Here is a 19,772-nt window from a genome sequence, read left to right as displayed (position 1 = left end):
GGGTGGGGGGTGCTGACTGGCCCACAACAGCTCCCCAAAACTGTTGTGTGGCCTGCAAGCCCAAATAATTGCCTGCCCCTGACTTAGATGCTACAAAGTTGAATTAATGGGCATTTTATCATAGCCATTTCAGATATTGCAGAAGATACAAAATAACAGAGCATATGGCCTCAAATATGTCATATTTAAAGTTCAGAAAGCTGGATTGTGCAGTATGGATGTTTTACAACTTCTCAATTAGCCCATTTACTTCTTTTCTTCCAGTACAACCAACAGTATTGTTACATCCTATTTTTATTAGAGAAAAAGATTTAGTGTTGTTACTCTTTCTTCAATTTAGAAGTGCACTTACCCTATGAACGTATATATGTTTATGAGTTTGTATTCTTAAACATAGATTAAAATACAGTGGATAGAGAGACACTTCATAAAAATAAAATACTTTTGACTTTAAAATTAGCAGAGAAAACACTTCTGAATGCTGTTTATTCCTGCCATGCAAAATGGCCTCAATCAGACATCATCATAAGCCTCTACGGCTTTAACAGTTCTGTTCTGAGATTTCTACAGACTGGAGACAGAATAAATGTTTTCTAATTTCCTTTAAGCTCAGTGGAACCAATCATGAGCAACTTTTACTCAATTTACCTGTAATTGAATCCTTTACTAATTACTCAATTATTTTTGAATGATAAGGTCTTTATCTCATTTGTAGAACAAAGTCTGGAGTGTGGAACTTTTGAAGTTTCCGCTGTTACTTTTCTAGGTGCTCTGTGTGGAATTTTTAATTCCCTTAATGGATGTTCTCAAATTAGGAGGTCTTGGTGTAAGAAAACCCATTATGTGAGCATTAATGAACTGAGTCACATTTACAGCCCTCTCACTGTGTAATCTACTCCATTCAAAATTCATCACTATAGCACTTCATATTAACAAAAAACAAACAAAAGTGCTGAAGACCGGTATCTTGAATCAAAAATGACTACTTACTCCTCAATAGTGTGTTAAGTTTATTACACATAAGGAAAAGTTTGTTGACCACTGTTTTTGTAGTGGGGAATATTGTTCTTGATAGACTCTGGGTTTTCTAGAGTAGTGCTAGACCTCTTTTTTTTAAACTAAAACTACTGCTTAAAGCATCATTATAACTACTCTCTGTTTTCAGAGACCTCTGAAAATAGGTCTGAATGCAGCTGACAGGAGGGCTCCTTTAACAACCTTCCCAGCAATGGGCTAGAATTTCAGCAGCACCCATTTTTTACTGAGTGCAGGTTGCAGAGAAGAAGAGAGTCAGAAGGGTGGCAAAAGAATTAATTACAGCTCATCGATTTGGGGGTCTATGGATTTCTGGCCCCTGTATGCAAACAGTGGATCACAAAGAAGCCAGGCCACAAGAAAGAAACTGGCTTGTTGTCTGGAAAATCCCTTGTTGAACGTATCTTCCAAACGTTACACAGCATTCATTGCTGGTGTCAGGAAATGTGACGACAGACAGATAGAATCTCTTACTTGCTCAGAGTCAGCTTTATAGCAAGAGTGTCACTGACTCAGCTATTTGATTTTAGCATAAACTCTCTTTAGTCCAAAATATACAGTTAATGTGGGGAAGGGGGTAGTTCTAAGTAACCCAATATGGCTTAATTTTTGCATAACTATATTAATTGACCTTGAATCTAATTCTTAACCCTGTCCAGGGGGCATTTGCTCACTAAGTCAGAAAGTCAGGCGTGCTTTGCTTTGAGGTTAGAACGGATTGGTGTTTAAAAGAACCAGTTCTTTTGGATTTTGTAAATATGACAACTGTAGCTGCTGCATGTCTTGATAGCAAGGATTTATCTTTTACATTCCAATAATTGCTACAAGGGGAACGATGACAGAATCACATAGGCATGTTATGTCTGAAGAAGTGATAAAATGGGGCCAAGAAAGGGGCCTCTTGTTCTCTCAGCCCACAAAGAACTAGCTCAGAGAGACTGAAAGCCGGTGCAGTGAAAGTAACAGTGGAAGCCTTTGTTCCACATAGAATTACTGTGGGAAAAGCTAAGGGAACACTTTAACTGCATACATACTTTTAAATAGGTGCCAGGCCTACATAATGCTTTCCACAAATTCCTATGTAGTAATATGTCTCAGTTGAAATGTTGTGCTTGAGACATACCACTAAAAACATCCAGGAAACCCCATTTGTCATTTACTTGTATGGACCAGGGAGAGAAAAAACTGGTATGGATGGTCTTGCAGCCCAACCCTTAAACAAGATGAATGTTACAGTGGGTGAGACCTTCCTTCCCTCCCTTCCTCCCTCCCTATATTGCTTCATTGCTATTAGCAGGCCCCTTTAGTTGCCACTCTTGGAATGGTCCTGTGGCACAAAGTAGGAGAACAGCATGAAAAGTATGTACAAGTCCTACCTGGCATATCCTCTGCTGACCAGCGAACATAACATGACCAGCCTTTCAGGAACAGCACCACCTTCTGATGGGCACAGTGGACATATCTACACATGACGCTATGTCCCTGCAGAGACATGGTACAGCAGCATAGTGTCCATGGGTGTCTACATGTGACCAGTAGCTGCTTCACCATAGCTATGCACTCCCATGTTATAGCACATCACTACCGCGAAGTAGCTGCTAAAAATAATCTTACGCCACATGTACGACACAGTATGGGCAGTTACTGCACTGTGCTTTAGTACTTCCAAAAAAAAGAGACCTCCTTGTGCCTGAGTGGGAGAAGAGAAAGAAGGTGGAAAACTGGACAAGTGCATCTTTCTTTAGATACATGCTTCAGTTCTCAAGAGTGGGCAAAGCCAAAGCTTGTTGGGCACCTCTACACGTTGCCCTATGGCAATGTTGTTAGTGCACCATGCTTTAGTACTTCCAAAAGGCACAACCATAGAGCAATATGTAGACGCGTCCAACCTACTCTAGTTCTGCCCACTCTTGAGAACTGAAACATGTATATACAGAAAAATGTACTTTTCCAGTTTTCCACCTTCTTTTTTTTCTCCCACTCAGGACAGATCAGATTTTGTCCCTAGTTTCAGAACCAAAGTCCCAAATCTTGATATTAGAGTGTCTTTATTAATCGGCACCCATGTGTTGCCTGGTTGGAGGGATGTTCCCCATCCTGCCAAGTCTTGGCTTGACTTGGCTTGGCTTCCCGCCAAGTCTTCTTTCCACACTCCAGGATTTGACTCTGGATTATTACACGCACACATACAAATACATTCAGGGTAACATTGGTAAGTCAGTGTAAATGACTGAACTGAAGCCCTTCAGCAATAAGGATCATAATGCCATTTTGCACTTAGCCTTTGTTTTTTATGCTTTCTTGTTTCATCATCCCATGTTTTGGTGCATTAGCTACTTCTATATGTGTGAGTCAGCTAAGTGAGACGGACACTGCAGTAGTTTGCGTTGTATGTTATGAAACAGTTGGAAGTGGTTAAAAATAACCCCCTATTCTGTTCCCTTGAGAGATATTTTTGTTGGCCATGTTAGAAGCCTGTCATTTGATTCATTCAGTGGGACTCGTTTTAGTCCTTTAAAACACAGTGGAGACTCAGTAAAAGGTCAAAGCCAGCATGAGTTGTGGTTTTTTCAAAGCTGTGATAGAAACTAAATAATAGTCAACATGGTGAAATGTCTGGTAAAAATCCAAACCAGGGGAAGCATTCACTTGCGTATGGTTAACCATTGTAGCAAAGATGTATGCATTCGTTTGCTGAAACATGGATCGAGGATCACAGCTAGAAGTGCTGGTAAGTTTAAATCTATTTTGCTCAGATACTTTTATGGCTTTTTTGCAGAAAACTCTTATTTCCAGTTTTGCCTTGTAGTTTGCTATGCTAACCCAGATCATTTTGAGAGAAGCAAACTAATACAAGTGACAAAATGTTTTTATTGGGATAGGGGGAAAAGAAGGAGCGGCTAACAATGGGAGAGGGGTGAGTCTAGTAGATGCATGAGGTCTGTCATGCAGCTTACTTAACAAACAATAGAATTTAAGTCTGAATTTTGAGCAAATGCTTCGCTGGAATTTTACTCCTGCTGCATGTCCGGAAAGGAGAAAAATATAAATCTGAAAAGTTTAGAGAAAAATTCTTAAATGGGGTTTTTTAGTGACTGCTGCAGTACCATAATGAGTGCTGTTCAGCTTACCACTTACACTAATCAAAATGAAGTCAGGCTACCAGAACATGCCATCTTTTTCTTTGTATTTTACAATAAATAACATTATTTTTTTAATTGTCAGCTAATTGAAGATTTATGCAGTATATATTAAAGTAAATAATGGGATGTAATTGAAAAATCCTGGACCTGATTTTGATGTATATGAGAAATAACTACCCCAAAGTTTAAAAAAAAATTACGACAGAGTAAAAGAATCAGGTCTACTTGCATGTATATACTGGGCATATCATATACTTGCCAGTATCTGTTATTGAATGCTAAGATGTCATTTATTTTCCTATCGTTATCCTTCATTCAGTTTGTGAACTTTTTGCACTTCAATTAGCAATGACTGTGCAAATGGTCAGTTTACATGGTCATCTGGGGGCAAGAACAGCGTGGTGCATATGGAGCCCGAGTTAGCTGGGGACAGCAGTGGCAGCAGGTAGGGGACATCCCTAGCTGGTGGGGAACATCAGGGGGATCAGGAAGGGAGTGGTGGCTCAGGAGCTGCCTTGCTGCCAATGCCACTGTCCACAGCTTCGTCCAGTTCCCCTGTACAGCCAGGCTGGAGTGTGACAGGAGTGGCTCAGGAGCTGGTGCTGGTGATGCTGGGGGAGGTGGGAGAAGAGGATATGCTGCTGTATGGGAGAGAGGATATGCTGCTGAGCATAGAGGGGAAGAGAGGGGAATTTTACCTGATTTGGGACTTTAAACCATGCTGCTGCTCCTGTGGCATGGTTGAAATGGGGGTTGTGACTACAGCACTGCAATCTCTCTGGATCTGCCCTTGGAGCCTCACAGGAAATACCCATCTGTGACATGTCACCACCTCCTACTTCTTCAGCAGGCTGTGAAGCACTGAGGGTGTTCTAGGGCTAGTAGGTGATGACCAGAGCAAACCTACACCTCAGAGGTGAGCAACAGGCTATGAGCACCCTGAACACATATAAACTCTCTCGGTGGAACTTGGGCCAATACAGTAATTAACCTTAGCATTAGTGCCTAAATTAGCTTCCAACAATGTAGGTTTAAAATGTTACCTGTATGACCCTCATCCTGATCGGTAATTTAAGCAAAATCAGTAGATTGGTCAAAATATACAATGTGGGAACTAATAATTATGTTCACACTGCATCATTGCCACCCTTCCAAAAATCATGAGTTGGCTTAAAAAATGGGATTTCCTAAAACTCAAGTCTTCTGGGTGTGCATTCTGATTTTTTTTGTAATTCCTTGTTTTTGGTCTTGTTCATAAAACTCCTGAAATGCATAAACAATGCACACACAAAGTGTAGAACCTGCCTCCTTTCGCTTCTGGTGGATGGTATCCCACTTTTCCCTCCTTCAAGCACTAGCTCACCTCTTATCTCCATGTCCTGGCTTCTGCAGCCTCTTTCTACTCCTGCTGGGCATGGCTCCCCCACAAGGTCTACCTGTGTGTAGCTCCCCCTGAGTCCCTTGCTCAGCTTTTCCCCTGTCCAAGATGCTGGCCTGAGCCACTCACATTCTACCCTCTAGTGATTTCCTCCTCTCGGGGCACAGTACTGCCTTCTACTCAGGCCTCTACTTTCTGACAGTCTGCTTCCCACCTTGATCCTGCTGCCCTGTTCTCGAAAGGATGGCCTGGCTGATTCTGGTTTCTTGAAGACTTGAAGGAATGGAGAGAGAGCATGTGCCAGGAAACACTTTTTCTGGTGTTTCTCAGAAGGATACATTAGTCAGGCCAGAACCCTATGCTGATGTGCTTTTTTACTACTTCCAGTACCAAAGCTAGCCCATGTGTTTCATTGTATCCTTTCAACTGTATGAACAGGGAGGAGCAGCAGAAACTGGCCATGCTGCTTCCCATGGGCGACTGGTGCCTCCCAAATCTGGGTGGAGCACCAGATTGCCAACATGGGGGAGGTCCCCCAGCAGCTGATTGCCAAGCCAGCGGCAAAACAGGAAGCGCACTTCCAGTTTCACAGCTGGTGCTTCCAGGGGGTGCATGGCCGATCTCAGAGGGTGCATGTACCTACACATTGCCAGTGCTGCTTCCTACTTCTTTGCTTGCTTCAAGACAGTACTAGCAATGGAACAAAGATTCACTTCACAGGATAGAAGCAGCAGAATAGTGCCTCCAGTTCATGGCAGCTGGAACTGCAGTCCAAGAACTGCAGCATCATAGAAATTAGGGGTGGAAGGGACCTCAGGAGGTCATCTAGTCCAACCCCCTGCTCAAAGCAGGACCATACCCAACTAGATCATCCCAGCCAAAGTTTTGTCTAACCGCGCCTTGAAAACCTCCAAGGATGGAGATTTCACCACCTCTCTGGATAACCTGTTCCTATGTTTTACTACCCTACTGGTGAGAAAATTATTCCTAATGTCTGACTGAAACTTCCCTTGCTGCAACTTGAGACCATTGCTCCTTGTTCTGTCAGTTGCAAAGAAGGCCAAATCTTGGCTGCCGAGATTTCCTGGAAAGAGGCCAGTTGTGATGTCACAAAATTGTTGCACTTGCAAAAATATTGGGATATTGTGAGACTCCATTTCTACTTGAGTTAGTGCTGCAGTCTCAGTAAGACTAGAAGCAATTGAAATCTGTCTGCATGGGAGCAGGCAGTTGCTACATTGTAAAAATTATTATTAAATATTTTTCTTGTTGAGAGTGAAATTCACTTCCCTCTGTATAAAGACAAATAGTTTATGTGTGGAAGCTGTGCCTTCCCACCCTGAGACCTGGCCACAGGGCTGTGGTGGCAATTCAGTGCAGTGCTACTCAAGCCACTTTTGAGGGAGTTGCAATTAATGTTTCAGTTCATCATGGATCTTGCTTCCTTCCCCATAGTACTTCAGTCAATACAAAGGCATGATAATTCTATTCACAATTTCTGTGCATTGGCACTATGAGGCATAAGCTTGTGTTGGGCCTTGCACAGCCGAATTTCATCCTGATTTGAATCAAAGGAAATACTTCCGTTGCTAAAAGCCAAGCAGTTGAACTGGATGTAGGCACAAAGAGGTCTGTTTTTTCTCCCCTGCTAAAAGCTGGGGAAATCTGCTTCATCTGAGTTTTAATTGTTCTGCTTGTGTCATTATGAAATTTCTCCCTGGTATTTTAATAATGCTCTTGAGCATGTCATCTATCAAGGCTTACATTCCTGGAAAAGTTAATGACATTCACTGTATGTAATTTTGCATTGCAGGGAACTCTCTTTCCTCCCACCCTCCACCCCTCACATCAAAATTTAATTTCTCATTCCCTTAATTAAAAAAAACCACAATGAACACAAAAAACTTTTTTTTCTCCTTTTCTGTAGAGCTGTGCAATGAATCCACTCACTTACAGTTTAAATTTTTATTAGAGATATAATATTTGTCTTCCGTTTCATTGTGAATCATCTATATTTGTTGTAAACATAATGGTGTCGCTAGGGTTCCTCTCCACCCTGCTAATCCTCAGCTGCTGTTTTGGCCTGGGGTGCCAGGGGTCCAGTTCGTCTGGTTCACTGTGTACAGCTGCTGCAGTGCTTGTCTCGTACTCAGCTGTTCATGTTCTAATTTGTAGTTGTGAATCTAAGGTCTGGAGTCATCCCAGCTTTTTCCAGAGATAGAGAAGAGAGGTATTGAGATCTGGCTGGTGTACAACAGGATTTTCCTTTATAAAACTGATATAGCTGCCAGAAAAATGTTGCAAACTTTTGGAAATAAGAGATAAAAGCGTGGAAAGTTAGACATTATCTGATGCCAATAACATGTCACAAAAAGCATATAATTACCTATAAAAGCAGAGAAAGAATGAATGAGAGAATCAATGTTCTAGGATGTAATTTAATATTGAGTTCAGAGGTTCTTTTAAATCAAATTATTAACAATATAAATTGTAACTAGTATTAATGAACTGTGGACTTTAAAATGTCCCAGAAAACTTTATTTAATAACAGAGCCTCTGTGGCTTCAAAGGACTGAAGGCAAAATAGCTTTTTTCTACAAGTAAGTCCAAAAGATTTTTAGGATTGTCACTCATTAAGTTGGATAAAATTGGCTGTAAATCTATGTTTGGGTTTTCCTTGCTGTTTCAGGAGGATCACAAAATTTTGGGGAATTGTTTTTAAACTCAGATTCATCACTTTTGTTAAGCTGAAATTTAGATCCTCTGGAAATGTATCCAAAAGCTAACCAAAGGTGCCAGCTTCTAAGAAAATGTTTGTGAACCAGTGTCATGGCATTTGAATTTCTGCACTTTGAGTCTGCATTCTTATGCTGTGCAAAATAAGTGGTGCAGTGCCATATGGGTTATAATATGACACCATGCCATGATGTATGTGATCTTCTGTCAAAATGTGATGGGTCTGAAATACAACTAGCGTACTGTACTATGACTGAAACATTCATGTGGACAGTGGTAATGTTATAGCACGTGCTGAGTATGAAGGGGGAGAATCCAGATTGTTCTGTGTTCTAAATTTCAAATGGACCTTGCAGTACGGGCACTTGGAAACTCTGGCCCTTATTTTTCAGTGCTACGCATACCTGTAGTCACTTTTATCTGGGCTCAGGTGGTATAAAACACCTGAGGTACTACTAGCTAGCATGCAAACTTTCAGGACGTCAGCTACTTTGGGGTAACTGCAGTCCCTTATCCTGTGGAAAATGCACGGTAGCTTGACCCTCTGTTGAAGTGGGGTAAGCTACCTTGCATTTACTGCGAGAGGAGGAGTGTGCACTCAGGCTGTTTTTCAGAGTAAAAGGACCTGATACAGAGGCCATTTGCAATGCATCTTACCTTGTAGTAAATTGCTTGTATGTCCATAAGCCATGCCACGCTTACCAGGGCACTTCTCTAACATTAAGCCTACATTACCAGGTGATAAAAGCTAAAGATTGTATTTATTTTGCTAACTCCTCATAGGGCATTTATTCATGATATGCAAAACTAGATTATTCTGTATTTGCATCATTCAGAATGCAATTTTGACTTCCTTAAACTTCTACAATTCATTGCTAACATCCAAGTGTACTATTCTTTTTTAAGCACTCTCTTAGTAAATGACTGAATAGCATGGATTGATAGCACTTGTGGTTTTGGCTTTTCTATGTATTTTCCTCTGATTATCTTTCTCCTAAATCATTAGCTTCTATTGATTAAGGGTGCTGTTGTATTGATGTTGGCTTTTGAGCATTTCAGTTCTTAACTCCTCCTAGAAACCCCTCAGAAAACTATGAGCTGTCAGTATTTGCATTTCTGCCTTCTTTCTGTACATTCACAGCAGGGCCAAATGAAGTTTGCCAGGTGGTTGAAATGAGAATAATATTGGTTCATATCAATACCATCTTTCCCATTTATGTGAACTATGCATCTCATGTACACTTGAATTGGCCAGGGGGAAAGGAGAGAAAGTGCAAAATTGTTTATATAGGGGTCACCTTTCTTAGGAGCAGTTGCAGCTGTTCCCTAGATGGTAGGAAATACGATGGGAAGATATTAGTGACCTTGTCCCTAAGCAGGTATAAGAAGGCACCAGGTCAAAATTCTCAAATTTGGATGGCTAAAGTTAGGTCCTTAAATCCATGCTTAAGCATAAAAGTAAATTGCATGATTTACCTTTTATTTCCCTTTGGATTACATGGACACCCAGCATCTCTGAAAATCTGTTCACTTAATTACCTTAATGTAGATTTGAAAATGTTGAAAATGTAGATTATTGTACATAACGTGGAACGCTGAAGTGATGGTATGTAACAAAAAATGTCTAGCTTGATCATTCGTGATGGAAGAAGTGTGCTGTTAAGAAATGTGCATAGGTCTTCCATTGAACCGAGTTACAATGATAGGATGGCAGAAAAGGGGTGTGGCATGAGAAATACAAAGTACACAAGAATGATCTTGCGTGTAGTTATCTTTATAACTCAGGATAATGGTTTCTCAGTTCCTGCTCTGTACCATATGTTTACAAAGCTATTGCACATCTCTTGATTACAGGGGTAGAAAATTGTGGCTGAATTTTATAGAATCTTACCCAGAATTTTACAAATGCTACTTTGTACTTGTTCTCTTTTAGTAGGGCTTTGCAGTTAGCACTCCCTTGCTTAGCACTGAAAAGTTTGTGCCTAGTACAGGAAACGGTTGAAATGGACTTGTCAGTTGTTTCCTATTACCCTGTAGAAATGCTCATGCAGCTTATCGTAGCCAAAGATATCCAAGAGTAACTGGGCCTGATTCTCCACTGCATTATTCCAGGTTGACATGTTTGTAACTCTATTAAATATGGAGTAATACAGTAGTGTTTTGGTTTCTATGTGGGCCTAGCCTTTTGCTTAAAGCCAGTGACAGGAGCTGACCTTGTTGAGTGCTAATTGCATTCTGACTTGGACTTCCTTGGTGACTTCAGACAAGTCACTTAACCTTTCAGGATGGGTTTTGCCATCCACAGAGGAAACTGCCAACTTCTTATGGCTGTTGTGAGACTTTACTAATCATTTTTCAAGTGCTGAGAGATTCCCAGATGGTAAGCATCCTAAAATGAGAACATCCATGAGTTATTTTATTATTTTAATATTCATATCATCACATGTGGGTTTTGGTCCCATTCCACAGATGCTAAGATAAGTTACGCATGGGGAAAGTTTGAAATTCTTTTCTCAATACCTTCCTGTGCTTTTAAATCAAATTTGTCTTTGATTACCACTTGTTGCTTTGTTCCTTTTCTTTCCCTTGCTCATTCCTGCCATGCTGCTGGTGATCATTAGCTTGAAAGTATTTGAAAATGACCTATCTTTGAAGCCTTTACATCACAATCAGGACCCAATCAGAACACTTTGAGATTTTAAAATTACTTTCACTGTGTTGTTATTCGTGTTGGATGAATGTAATAAGTTTGAAAGGGACAAGAAGAAAGTGAGGGGAGAGATTTCAGAGGAAGGGAGACGAGGGACAGATTGGTAAGAATGAGAGAGAGAAGAGCATAAAGGAGACAGTGATGGAGACAGAGACCATTAACAAGGACAGACAATATATGAACGAGAGATCTTTCATAGGGAGAATATTTACTATTAAAACACTTTCTCTTTCATCCATATCTGTTCTCTGCACAATGTATAAACCCAGTTCCCCTTTAGTTCCATTCCTTTTGATAGGAATTTACCTTAATGCCATGGCATTTATGGTATTGGGTAAATTTTGTAATTATGTACATTTCTATCTGTTATCTATCACTTTGTTGCTAATTTCAAATGAGGGATGGGATATATATTTTATAGCGGCACCCTTTTAATGTGTTGTTTTTAAATTAAGAGCAATTAATATATGTACTTGTGTTTGGTGGCTAAAAAGGTAAACGGGTGTCAAGTTTGGAGTATTGCATTCCTGTAAAAAATGCTCTTGTTTGGTTGGGTGGAATTACAAAGACACTATATTAGTTATTCTGCTAATTTTAGATAGTGGCTGGAAGTGTATTCAATTTAAGGGAACAGATTATAGGAATATGATTACTGAACTCTCCTTGCACTCCTCTGTTCCTAAGGGATAGTTCATCTGGGGCATCTTCTCTAAAATGTCTTACTGAAGGCTGACTTAGCCTTTTCTGACATCAGAAATTTCAGATCACCAGAATTAAGGTTCTTTTTTTCCTTCCATTTTAGGTATCCATCTGCCAAAGGAAGATGAGATCTCAGTTCCTGTGATAGCCAGCTCCCCTGTTAAGGATGCTGGGGAGAGCATAGATTTCACAATTGAGGAGGAAGAGAAAATCAAAGAGGAACCCTTAACCATCTCAGAACTGGTGTACAACCCAAGTGCCAGCTTGCTGCCCACCCCAGTTGATGAAAATGAGATTGATATGCTCTTTGATACCCCTTTGAGGGCAGAGAATGACAAAGACGACACTGATTCATTTGAGGAACTGGAAGTGGATGAAAATGCATTTTTGGTCGCAGAAGAAGAGGAGCTGAAAGAAGCCCGGAGAGCACTTAGGTGTAGCTATGACTTTCTGATGGGCAACATACAGGTCAATGCCTTTGTGAAGAGTTTCTCCAGACTTCTTCTCGTAGGTCTTGGACTGTTGCTGTTTGTGTTCCCCCTTCTCCTTGTTCTCTTGGAGTCAGATCTTAATATCTCCTTTCTCCATGAAATTCGTCAGACACCAGAGTTCCAGCAGTTTCACGTTGAATATTACTGCCCTCTCAGGCAATGGGTTGCTTGCAAAATAAACTTCATTTTTGACATGCTGGGCAGCTCTTAAATTTAAAAAAAATGCGAGACAACTAAGGGCTATATTCAAAATAACAGTTAGTGCAAGCTTCTCATAATGCTTGTGGGGCCATCAGCAGGTAGTTGACTTCATTTTCAGCTCATAAGACTGCTCAAGTTCTTAAGTTTACTTTACATAAATAACTGCTTTCATTACAGGCTTATAAGGTGGCCTTTAAATAACCAAAAAGAGGTTTTATTTTTATTGCATTTCAGATTTCCTGAGTCATCTATTGTATCACACCATGCACGACTGGGTTCATCATTTGTAACCTTACAAGCCATGACATTTGGAGTCTGAAATTTAGTGAGAGAGGTGTTTTTGAATATATTCCTTAGTGTAAGAATCTCTTCTAACCAATGCCTATACAAGCAATGTTTATGCTGGGTTTTGTTTCTTGGTTTGTTTTTCTGGTTTTGTTTTTTTTTTAACGATTTGATGTGTTTAAAATATTTTGGTAAATTTTTAGCAATTGAGAACTCCTGAAGTTATTTAAATGTACAGATTGGTAAGAATAATGCACAAGGGGATGTATGGGGATTTCTTAATGTTTTAACAATGATTTGTTTTTAAAATATTTTGGCTGGACAGTATCTGTTATAGCTGGATACAAGTTGGCCTGTGGTCTGGGCAAAGTACAGTAAGTTCGCTCAAGTTTAGTGGGGGCTGCTGAGGGGAGATGAAATGACACAGAATCATCAAATATGCTTCTAAATGGCATAGTGCTAAAGATTGGGAAGGTGAATATCATTGACAAAATGATTATCCATCTTCATCTGTGTCCTGTCATCTAATTTTTCAATCAGTGCTGCAGAAAAACCTTTAAGACAGTCCAAGCAAGTGTCGTAAGAGGGTGTGATGGATCTTTGAAATAAATGTAGATTATTGTACATAACATGGAAACCTGAAGTGATGGTAAGTACCAAAAATTGCTAGCTAGACCAGTAGGTGAGTGACCTACTTTTTTTTTTTAATGGTCTTTTAAACAGTGAAGCATTAGACTATACAGTTGATGTGAAAGTCTTCTATGAATAATAAAAGGATAAAACATTATTAAAAGAAACATACTGGTCCCTGATTCCCTTTCTTATTAATCTCAGAGAATCCTCATTAACTGTGTTGTCATTTCCTGTGTGTGCTGATTCTTACCCTGTATGTGTGTCAGTGCACTTGCATTATTTCCCTCTGTGTATCAAACTAGTCATAGGGGTCTATTGTTGTGTTAATGTACCAAGGAATTGTATATCTGCAGTAGTTCACATTATTGTTTAGAAAATATACATACAAAAAACCTTGTGAGCATTGAGAAAATCAGTAGATCCCCAAAAACTAAAGAAAAATGAAATTATATTTGGAAACTGGAGCATCATCATAGCAGATCCTTTTTTTTAAAGCATCACTGTTGATGTATTGATTTTCTTCAATTTAAGCTAGTGAACTACAGCTTCAGCCTCATAATCTCTCCTTGATGGAGTTCCTTAAGTGGAAATGTAGTTGAGAATGTTTGTCAGAACAGTTCTTGTCATGTTGTAACAATAGCTGTAAGTCACACAGCGCCAGATTGAATTTATTCTTTGAAAGAGGGAATCTTAACTCCCTACTTTATGCTTTCTAAGCCTTTGCACGACCAGTTTGAAAACTGAAATTTCCCATGAAGTTGTTTATTCTTTTTCTTTTCCACCCCTTTTAAAACGATATAGCGTTCATAGTTTTTAGGAATTGCTCTTCCTAATTGTCAACTTCTGGATTCTTCCCCATTTCCCAACAATAAATGTGAAATAGAGCCATTCAGTCTCCTGTCTCTTCATTCTGTCTTTTTTCATAAGTCTGTTCCTAATGAGGATCGTTATTAATTGGTTGGTTGGTGCATATTTCATCTTGTGTAACTTGCAGCTAAACAGTCCTTTCCCTTTAGACAAGAATCATCCAGTCCACTAGAATTTTTTACAGCAAACTAAAGTAGACGTATGACTTTAACAGGAATTATTTCTGTATAGTTCATATTCATTCATATATATATATATATATATATATATATATATATATATATATATATATATATATATATATATGAATATAGATTCCTGTATAAAGTTGTGAGCTGAGAGTTCCTGGATGGTGATGGTTATAAGAGCAGGCAACTTGCTAGAGTACAGGGAGATAGTTCCATGCCAGGTCCTATTTATTAAGTCCCATAATTATAAAAAGTTAGGTCCAGTGTTCTAAAATGTAGTCTTGTCCATGTAGAGCTCCAAGAATTGGAGCATATGTTTTGTTTGATTAAACTCTATCTGCAAATGGCTGAGTTGCATGAGGAAAAGATAACCTCAGAGAGAGCACAGTGCAATAAGGTTATATGTAGGGTTAAATGCAAGTGTGTGTGTATGTGCCTTTACTGTACGTGTGTACATACAGTCCTTGCCTTTTAAAATTCCTCCTATCAAACAGGTAACTTTCTGCTCTATCAGGTAAATTTTACTGAAAAAAACATGGAGTTTCTGGAAGATTTTGCTACATATCAGTTGAAATTTAAAGGGCCAGGACTCTATACACACACAGACAACACTCATAAAAATGAACTGGTATACAGTATGGCATTATATATATGTATGTATATGTGTGTGTGTGTGTGTGTATGTATATATGTACATGCATACATGTGTGCATACACACACACCAATGTCTTAGTGCTCAAGATGACAGCCGAATTATGAATTATGTAGGTACAGTATTGTGTATTTCTGTCTGTGCTTGGAATATATTGTAAAATGTTATGTACTTGAAATCTATTTTGTGGTTTGTCTAATATTTATAAATGCGACTCTGGGAAGAATTTAAAAATGGGTTTATTTCACTGAAATGCAAAAGACTTGGGGGAAATGTACCTGTAACTCGAGCCTTATCTTTGTACAGTGAATTTCACATTTCTATGTCAACATCCTGATTGTTTTGTATGTTGATACGATGGCAGGAATCCCTAATAAAAACACACTGGAAAAATGCTCTGCAATGCTGGATTTTTTTTTCTGATGAAGGAAAGTTTATTGCTGTGGGAGATGACCCTAACTCCTGTACAAATTAAATATATATTTTATATAGTGTACTTTGTTCGGACTTAATTGTCATGAAATTGCAGTTTTTCTGTTACAATTGCAAGTTGGTGTTTTCTATATTTATGTTTCATGAACTATAGATACAGTAAATATATGTTGAATTTTGAATTATGTAATTCATATTTTTGTTGTTAATTTGAGCATGATATGTATGGATACCCAAAAACTTCATATTTGCTTTACTTATGATAGATCTGTGTTTGTGGTGCATAAACTATTTCACAGCTTAGTCAATTATGGAAGCACTGGCCGTGATACCATGCTTCAAGTCAAGCCAGGTCAAAGCAGGGATTCATCTTCATTATAACACATGAACAAAATAGAATAGCTGCCCCCAAATCATTGCTTCTACTCTGATTATTAAATTAATTTTATAAAAATGTATAAATAGTAATTAGCTTGAGTTGACTAATTTAAAAATGGGCACTTGGTGAAATTTTGTTACCGTCAGTCTTTCTTAGGTTTCAATGATCTTAATAACAAAATAACAGATTCTACAGGCCTTCTATATCATTAAAACTCTTTGAAAGGCCATGTGCAAGCTACATTTGAAGAAATTAAGCTGAAGTAAGGCTACAATATTAGTGGTTGTATGTATCTGTTATGATTGGACAACATCAGTATTCATCTCATCTGGGTGATGTGCCATTAAAAATTACCTGGATGTTCACATGCAAGTGCCTCACTTGTTCTCCAAAATATCAGAGTTCAGTGAAAAATGTAGTAAATCACTAGCAACTATGGTTGCTAATTAAAAAAAAAAAAAAAAAAAAAAAAAAAAAAAAGGAAGGGGGGAGAGAATAGAGGCAGAAACAGAATCTCCCTCCTTGTCCCCATCAACCATGAATCAAGTGTGACCAAAGCGGATAAGCTGCTTGAGTTCATGGCTATATCTTTTAGTAGACCCAACTGTAAACTGTTGGGAAAGATATTAGACAAGACTTAGGATGAGGTTACATGTTATAATTAGACCATATTAAGGACACTTTAAATGCGTGTGTCTGGTGTCTGCACATTAAAGCTTGTTAGCAAGTGCTAAGTGCCCTCTAGGCATGTTATTAAGGTTATGCCACTTGGAACAAAGATTATCTTCGAACTCTGCTCCCTAGCTCTATTTACCTTAACTTCTGGCTGCTTCACTGAGATAAAAAAAAAACAGTGTGGTGTTACGGTTTACCTTTGAACCATTCTAAAGACATCTAAAATGGGAGTGTCCCTGCATTAAAGGGTGTTAAACAGCTAAGTATCTTAAGATGCCTCTAAGCATCTTAAAGTTACACCACTTTGAGCAGGGGTTATCTTTGAGCTGTTCTACCTAGCTCAAGCTAGGGTATTGTTAATCCGCTCCATGGACATAAACCAACCAATTTGCAGTCATCCAGCATTTTAGGATTCATGGCTCCCAGCCCCTCTATTCCTGACAACATTTCCATACTCCCAAGCTCTATGCCCAGGGTGTGGTACTGGCCCTAAACCAACCCTTGCATCCACCCCTGATGGGTATGACCCTAGCCCACATGGTACCACGCTGCTGGTTCCAAGAACCACAGGACACCCAATCCAGGCCCCGGGCCGGGGGCTATATATGTGGCCCTCCCTTCAGAGGGCTGACCTCACATCTGGGTGTTTCCCCTTGAGCCAGGAAAGTTGTGGGGGGAAGGAGTGTAGCTTCTCTCCCCAACATCCTGCATTACTTGGGAGGGATGGTAGAAGTGCCTGCCTAGCACCAAGTCCCACAAGATCATGTAGTCTGGGGCAGCTTTCTTCTGCCAGGTTCATGGTGTTGCCACAGTTAACCCCCAGTGGCTCTGTGCTGGGAGTGGAGCCACAGGGCAGCAAGAGCATGTTGCCCAGAGCTCTGTGCTGTCACTGTACTTAACCTGACAGGAGTGGGTGGGGGGAATCAGAGGTGCTGAGTATATGGGGGCCCAAGGGCCCTAGTCCCACTTCAGAAAGAGAGGTGTCATCTGAAATGCCTAAAACTTTCCACATGACCATCAACTTTTGCCATCCACCCCCCAGCAAAAATAAGCCAATGCCTAATGGGGCAGAGATGCCAATTGATCCTTTCCATTCCAGGCCCATTGGCCCCATACCCACTGCCAGGGGCAGGTGGTGCAGGTGGGCCAGTGATGTCCCCATGGAGACTGCTCTGGGACCCTTATGGGCAGGGCATGCTTGTCCAGGTGGATGGGATTGAGGATAGGCAGGCAAAGAGTGGCATCCAGAAGTGGGAAGGGCAGGGGCTAGGACTGGTGCTGGGATCACAGGGTGGTGATAGCATGGGGCCAGGTCTGTGGCCTTGGCAGAGCTGCAAGCAACTTCCTGCTCATCCCTGTGGTGGGTGCTGGCTCTGTGAGCAGGGGGACAGCCAGGCAGCAGGTGAGTTGGGGTGGGGAAAGGGGTGAAGGGGGACAGGGGGAAACAGGAGAAGGAACGGAGGGGGGAAAGGGAGGGGGCAGGGGAACAATGGGCATGGGCAGAGGTGGGCATTGGGAAGGGAGATGGGGTTGAGGGGGGAGTAGCTGGGTGAGGAACTGCTGGGCAGACACAGAAGGGGAGCAGGTGGGCCTGGCAGCTTCCTATGCACCTGGATTAGACCAATGCCACTCCTGCCAGGCCGTATGGCAGCACTGCCCTACAGCATGCAAAGACGGCGCAGGCTGCAAGCAGCCTGGAAGCAAGCAGGGAAGGGGATCCTCACCAATCCACTACTGCCACTGCTGGTCTTGGTGGCATGGGGGTGATTTGGGTGGGGGGTGATCCAAGCAGTTGAAAGAGATTGGGGCATCAGGGGGTGATCAAAGTGGAAGGGTAATTAGGAGGATGGCAGGGAAAACCAGGGGGCAATCAGGGCAGGGACCCGTGGGGAGTCTAAGCAGCAGTGGGGGTGACCCATATGGCTGGGGGTGTGGAGATCAAGACAATAGTGCTAAATGAGGAGTATGTGTGTGTGGGGTGGGTGGGGGGTGGGGGCAAGAAATTGGGGATGATCCAAGTACTATGGGAGGGCTCCCCTGCCCTCTTCCCCTGCTAGTCTATGCTGGGGCTAGAGAGCTGGCAAATTGGGGAGGCATAGAGCAGACTTGGCAGCTCTCGGCCATGCACCTGCTCCCCAGGCCTCTAGCAGCAAGTTTGCTGTGCACATTAGAGAGGGCATTAAGTCTGAGCGTGCAACTGCTCACAGCCTGTGCTGACTTTAACACAACCTAACACTCCTCAGAGTTAGCACGTGCTAATTGTAACCCTGAGTCTGGAACAAAACTTCTGAGATGTGCCATGCCCCCTATCAATCTAACTAAATAGAAAGCTGATCAGATGCTTCATATTTCAATGTTTTTAATTCTTCCTGAGCTTATGAAGTTTTTTACCAGCATTTTCCAAAATGGTAGGGTGGCACAAAATACGTATATATTAAAACATGCATCCTGTTAATGAACCATGTCAGGACTAGTCTTCCTCAAGTGGGGCTCAGCTTTCAAAAGATTAGGAAACTACTGGAGGATATGGAGGATCTTGTCAGCTTCATGAGATTGCAATAAATCACTGCCTGCACTATTTGTACTGGCGTACTTGAGATTTTCTCATGTCAGGTTTCAAGAAGGTCTCTGAGTAAGTAATCTGGTGCATATATCAGGCAGTGCAGCTGTTAAAGGCACTTTTGAGAGCAGAGGCATTGATCAACATTCCTGCATGTAGAAGGGCTGTCATTCCTTAGCTGTACAAAGGCTAGTATTTGTCCAATCTTTCTTTGGTGGATTCTGACCCTTATCCTACAGATCCTTATATAGATCCTTACTGAGCCCTTTTCTGAGCCTCTGAAGCAGAGTCATTTGTGTGTGCAGTCAACAAGGTTATTCTATTATACACCACTGCAAGAGGTTCAATATTTTGTAGCCACCTCCTAGACTAGAGATTAAAGCTGTTCTTTGTCCCTGTAAAATTGTTTAATAATACAAAATGACCTGGTTTTAAACCTGTTGTATAACTACTAACAATGAAAACCTTCATTTTTACAAAATACATCAGCTTGTCATAATCCAGTGGTTGTCAACCGCAGACACACATACCCCTAGGGGTACTTAAGAGGGTTGTAGGGGGTCCGCAGAAGTGATGTGGCCAATAATTGCCGCGTGCCTGCCGCAGCCCAGTCACATGGAGAGCAACCGGGTCTAGCTGGTAAGTCTATTGTGGGGGAAAGGGTGTGGGGGAAGGCATGAACAATGCATGCCCCTGCAGCTGGGGGG

General features: G+C 40.9%; 1 protein-coding gene across 3 annotated transcripts in view; it reads left to right on the top strand.

Moving 5' to 3' along the window:
- Nucleotides 1-14,405, top strand: part of FRMD3 (FERM domain containing 3) — a 188,970-nt gene extending 174,565 nt beyond the window's left edge. For all 3 annotated transcript variants that reach the window (XM_025202504.1, XM_006022288.2, XM_006022290.2), the window contains one exon: nt 11,805-14,405. In XM_025202504.1, the coding sequence (XP_025058289.1) occupies nt 11,805-12,403 (599 nt within the window). In that variant the 3' untranslated portion in view covers nt 12,404-14,405. The remainder of the gene's footprint in view (nt 1-11,804) is intronic.
- The last annotated feature ends 5,367 nt before the right edge of the window (nt 14,406-19,772 follow it).

This window comes from Alligator sinensis, unplaced genomic scaffold (assembly GCF_000455745.1).
Source record: "Alligator sinensis unplaced genomic scaffold, ASM45574v1 scaffold226_1, whole genome shotgun sequence".
In the NCBI taxonomy this organism is placed as follows: Eukaryota; Metazoa; Chordata; order Crocodylia; family Alligatoridae; genus Alligator; species Alligator sinensis.
Note: the sequence above shows the minus strand (reverse complement) of the source record. Positions and strands in the feature narration are given on the sequence as shown.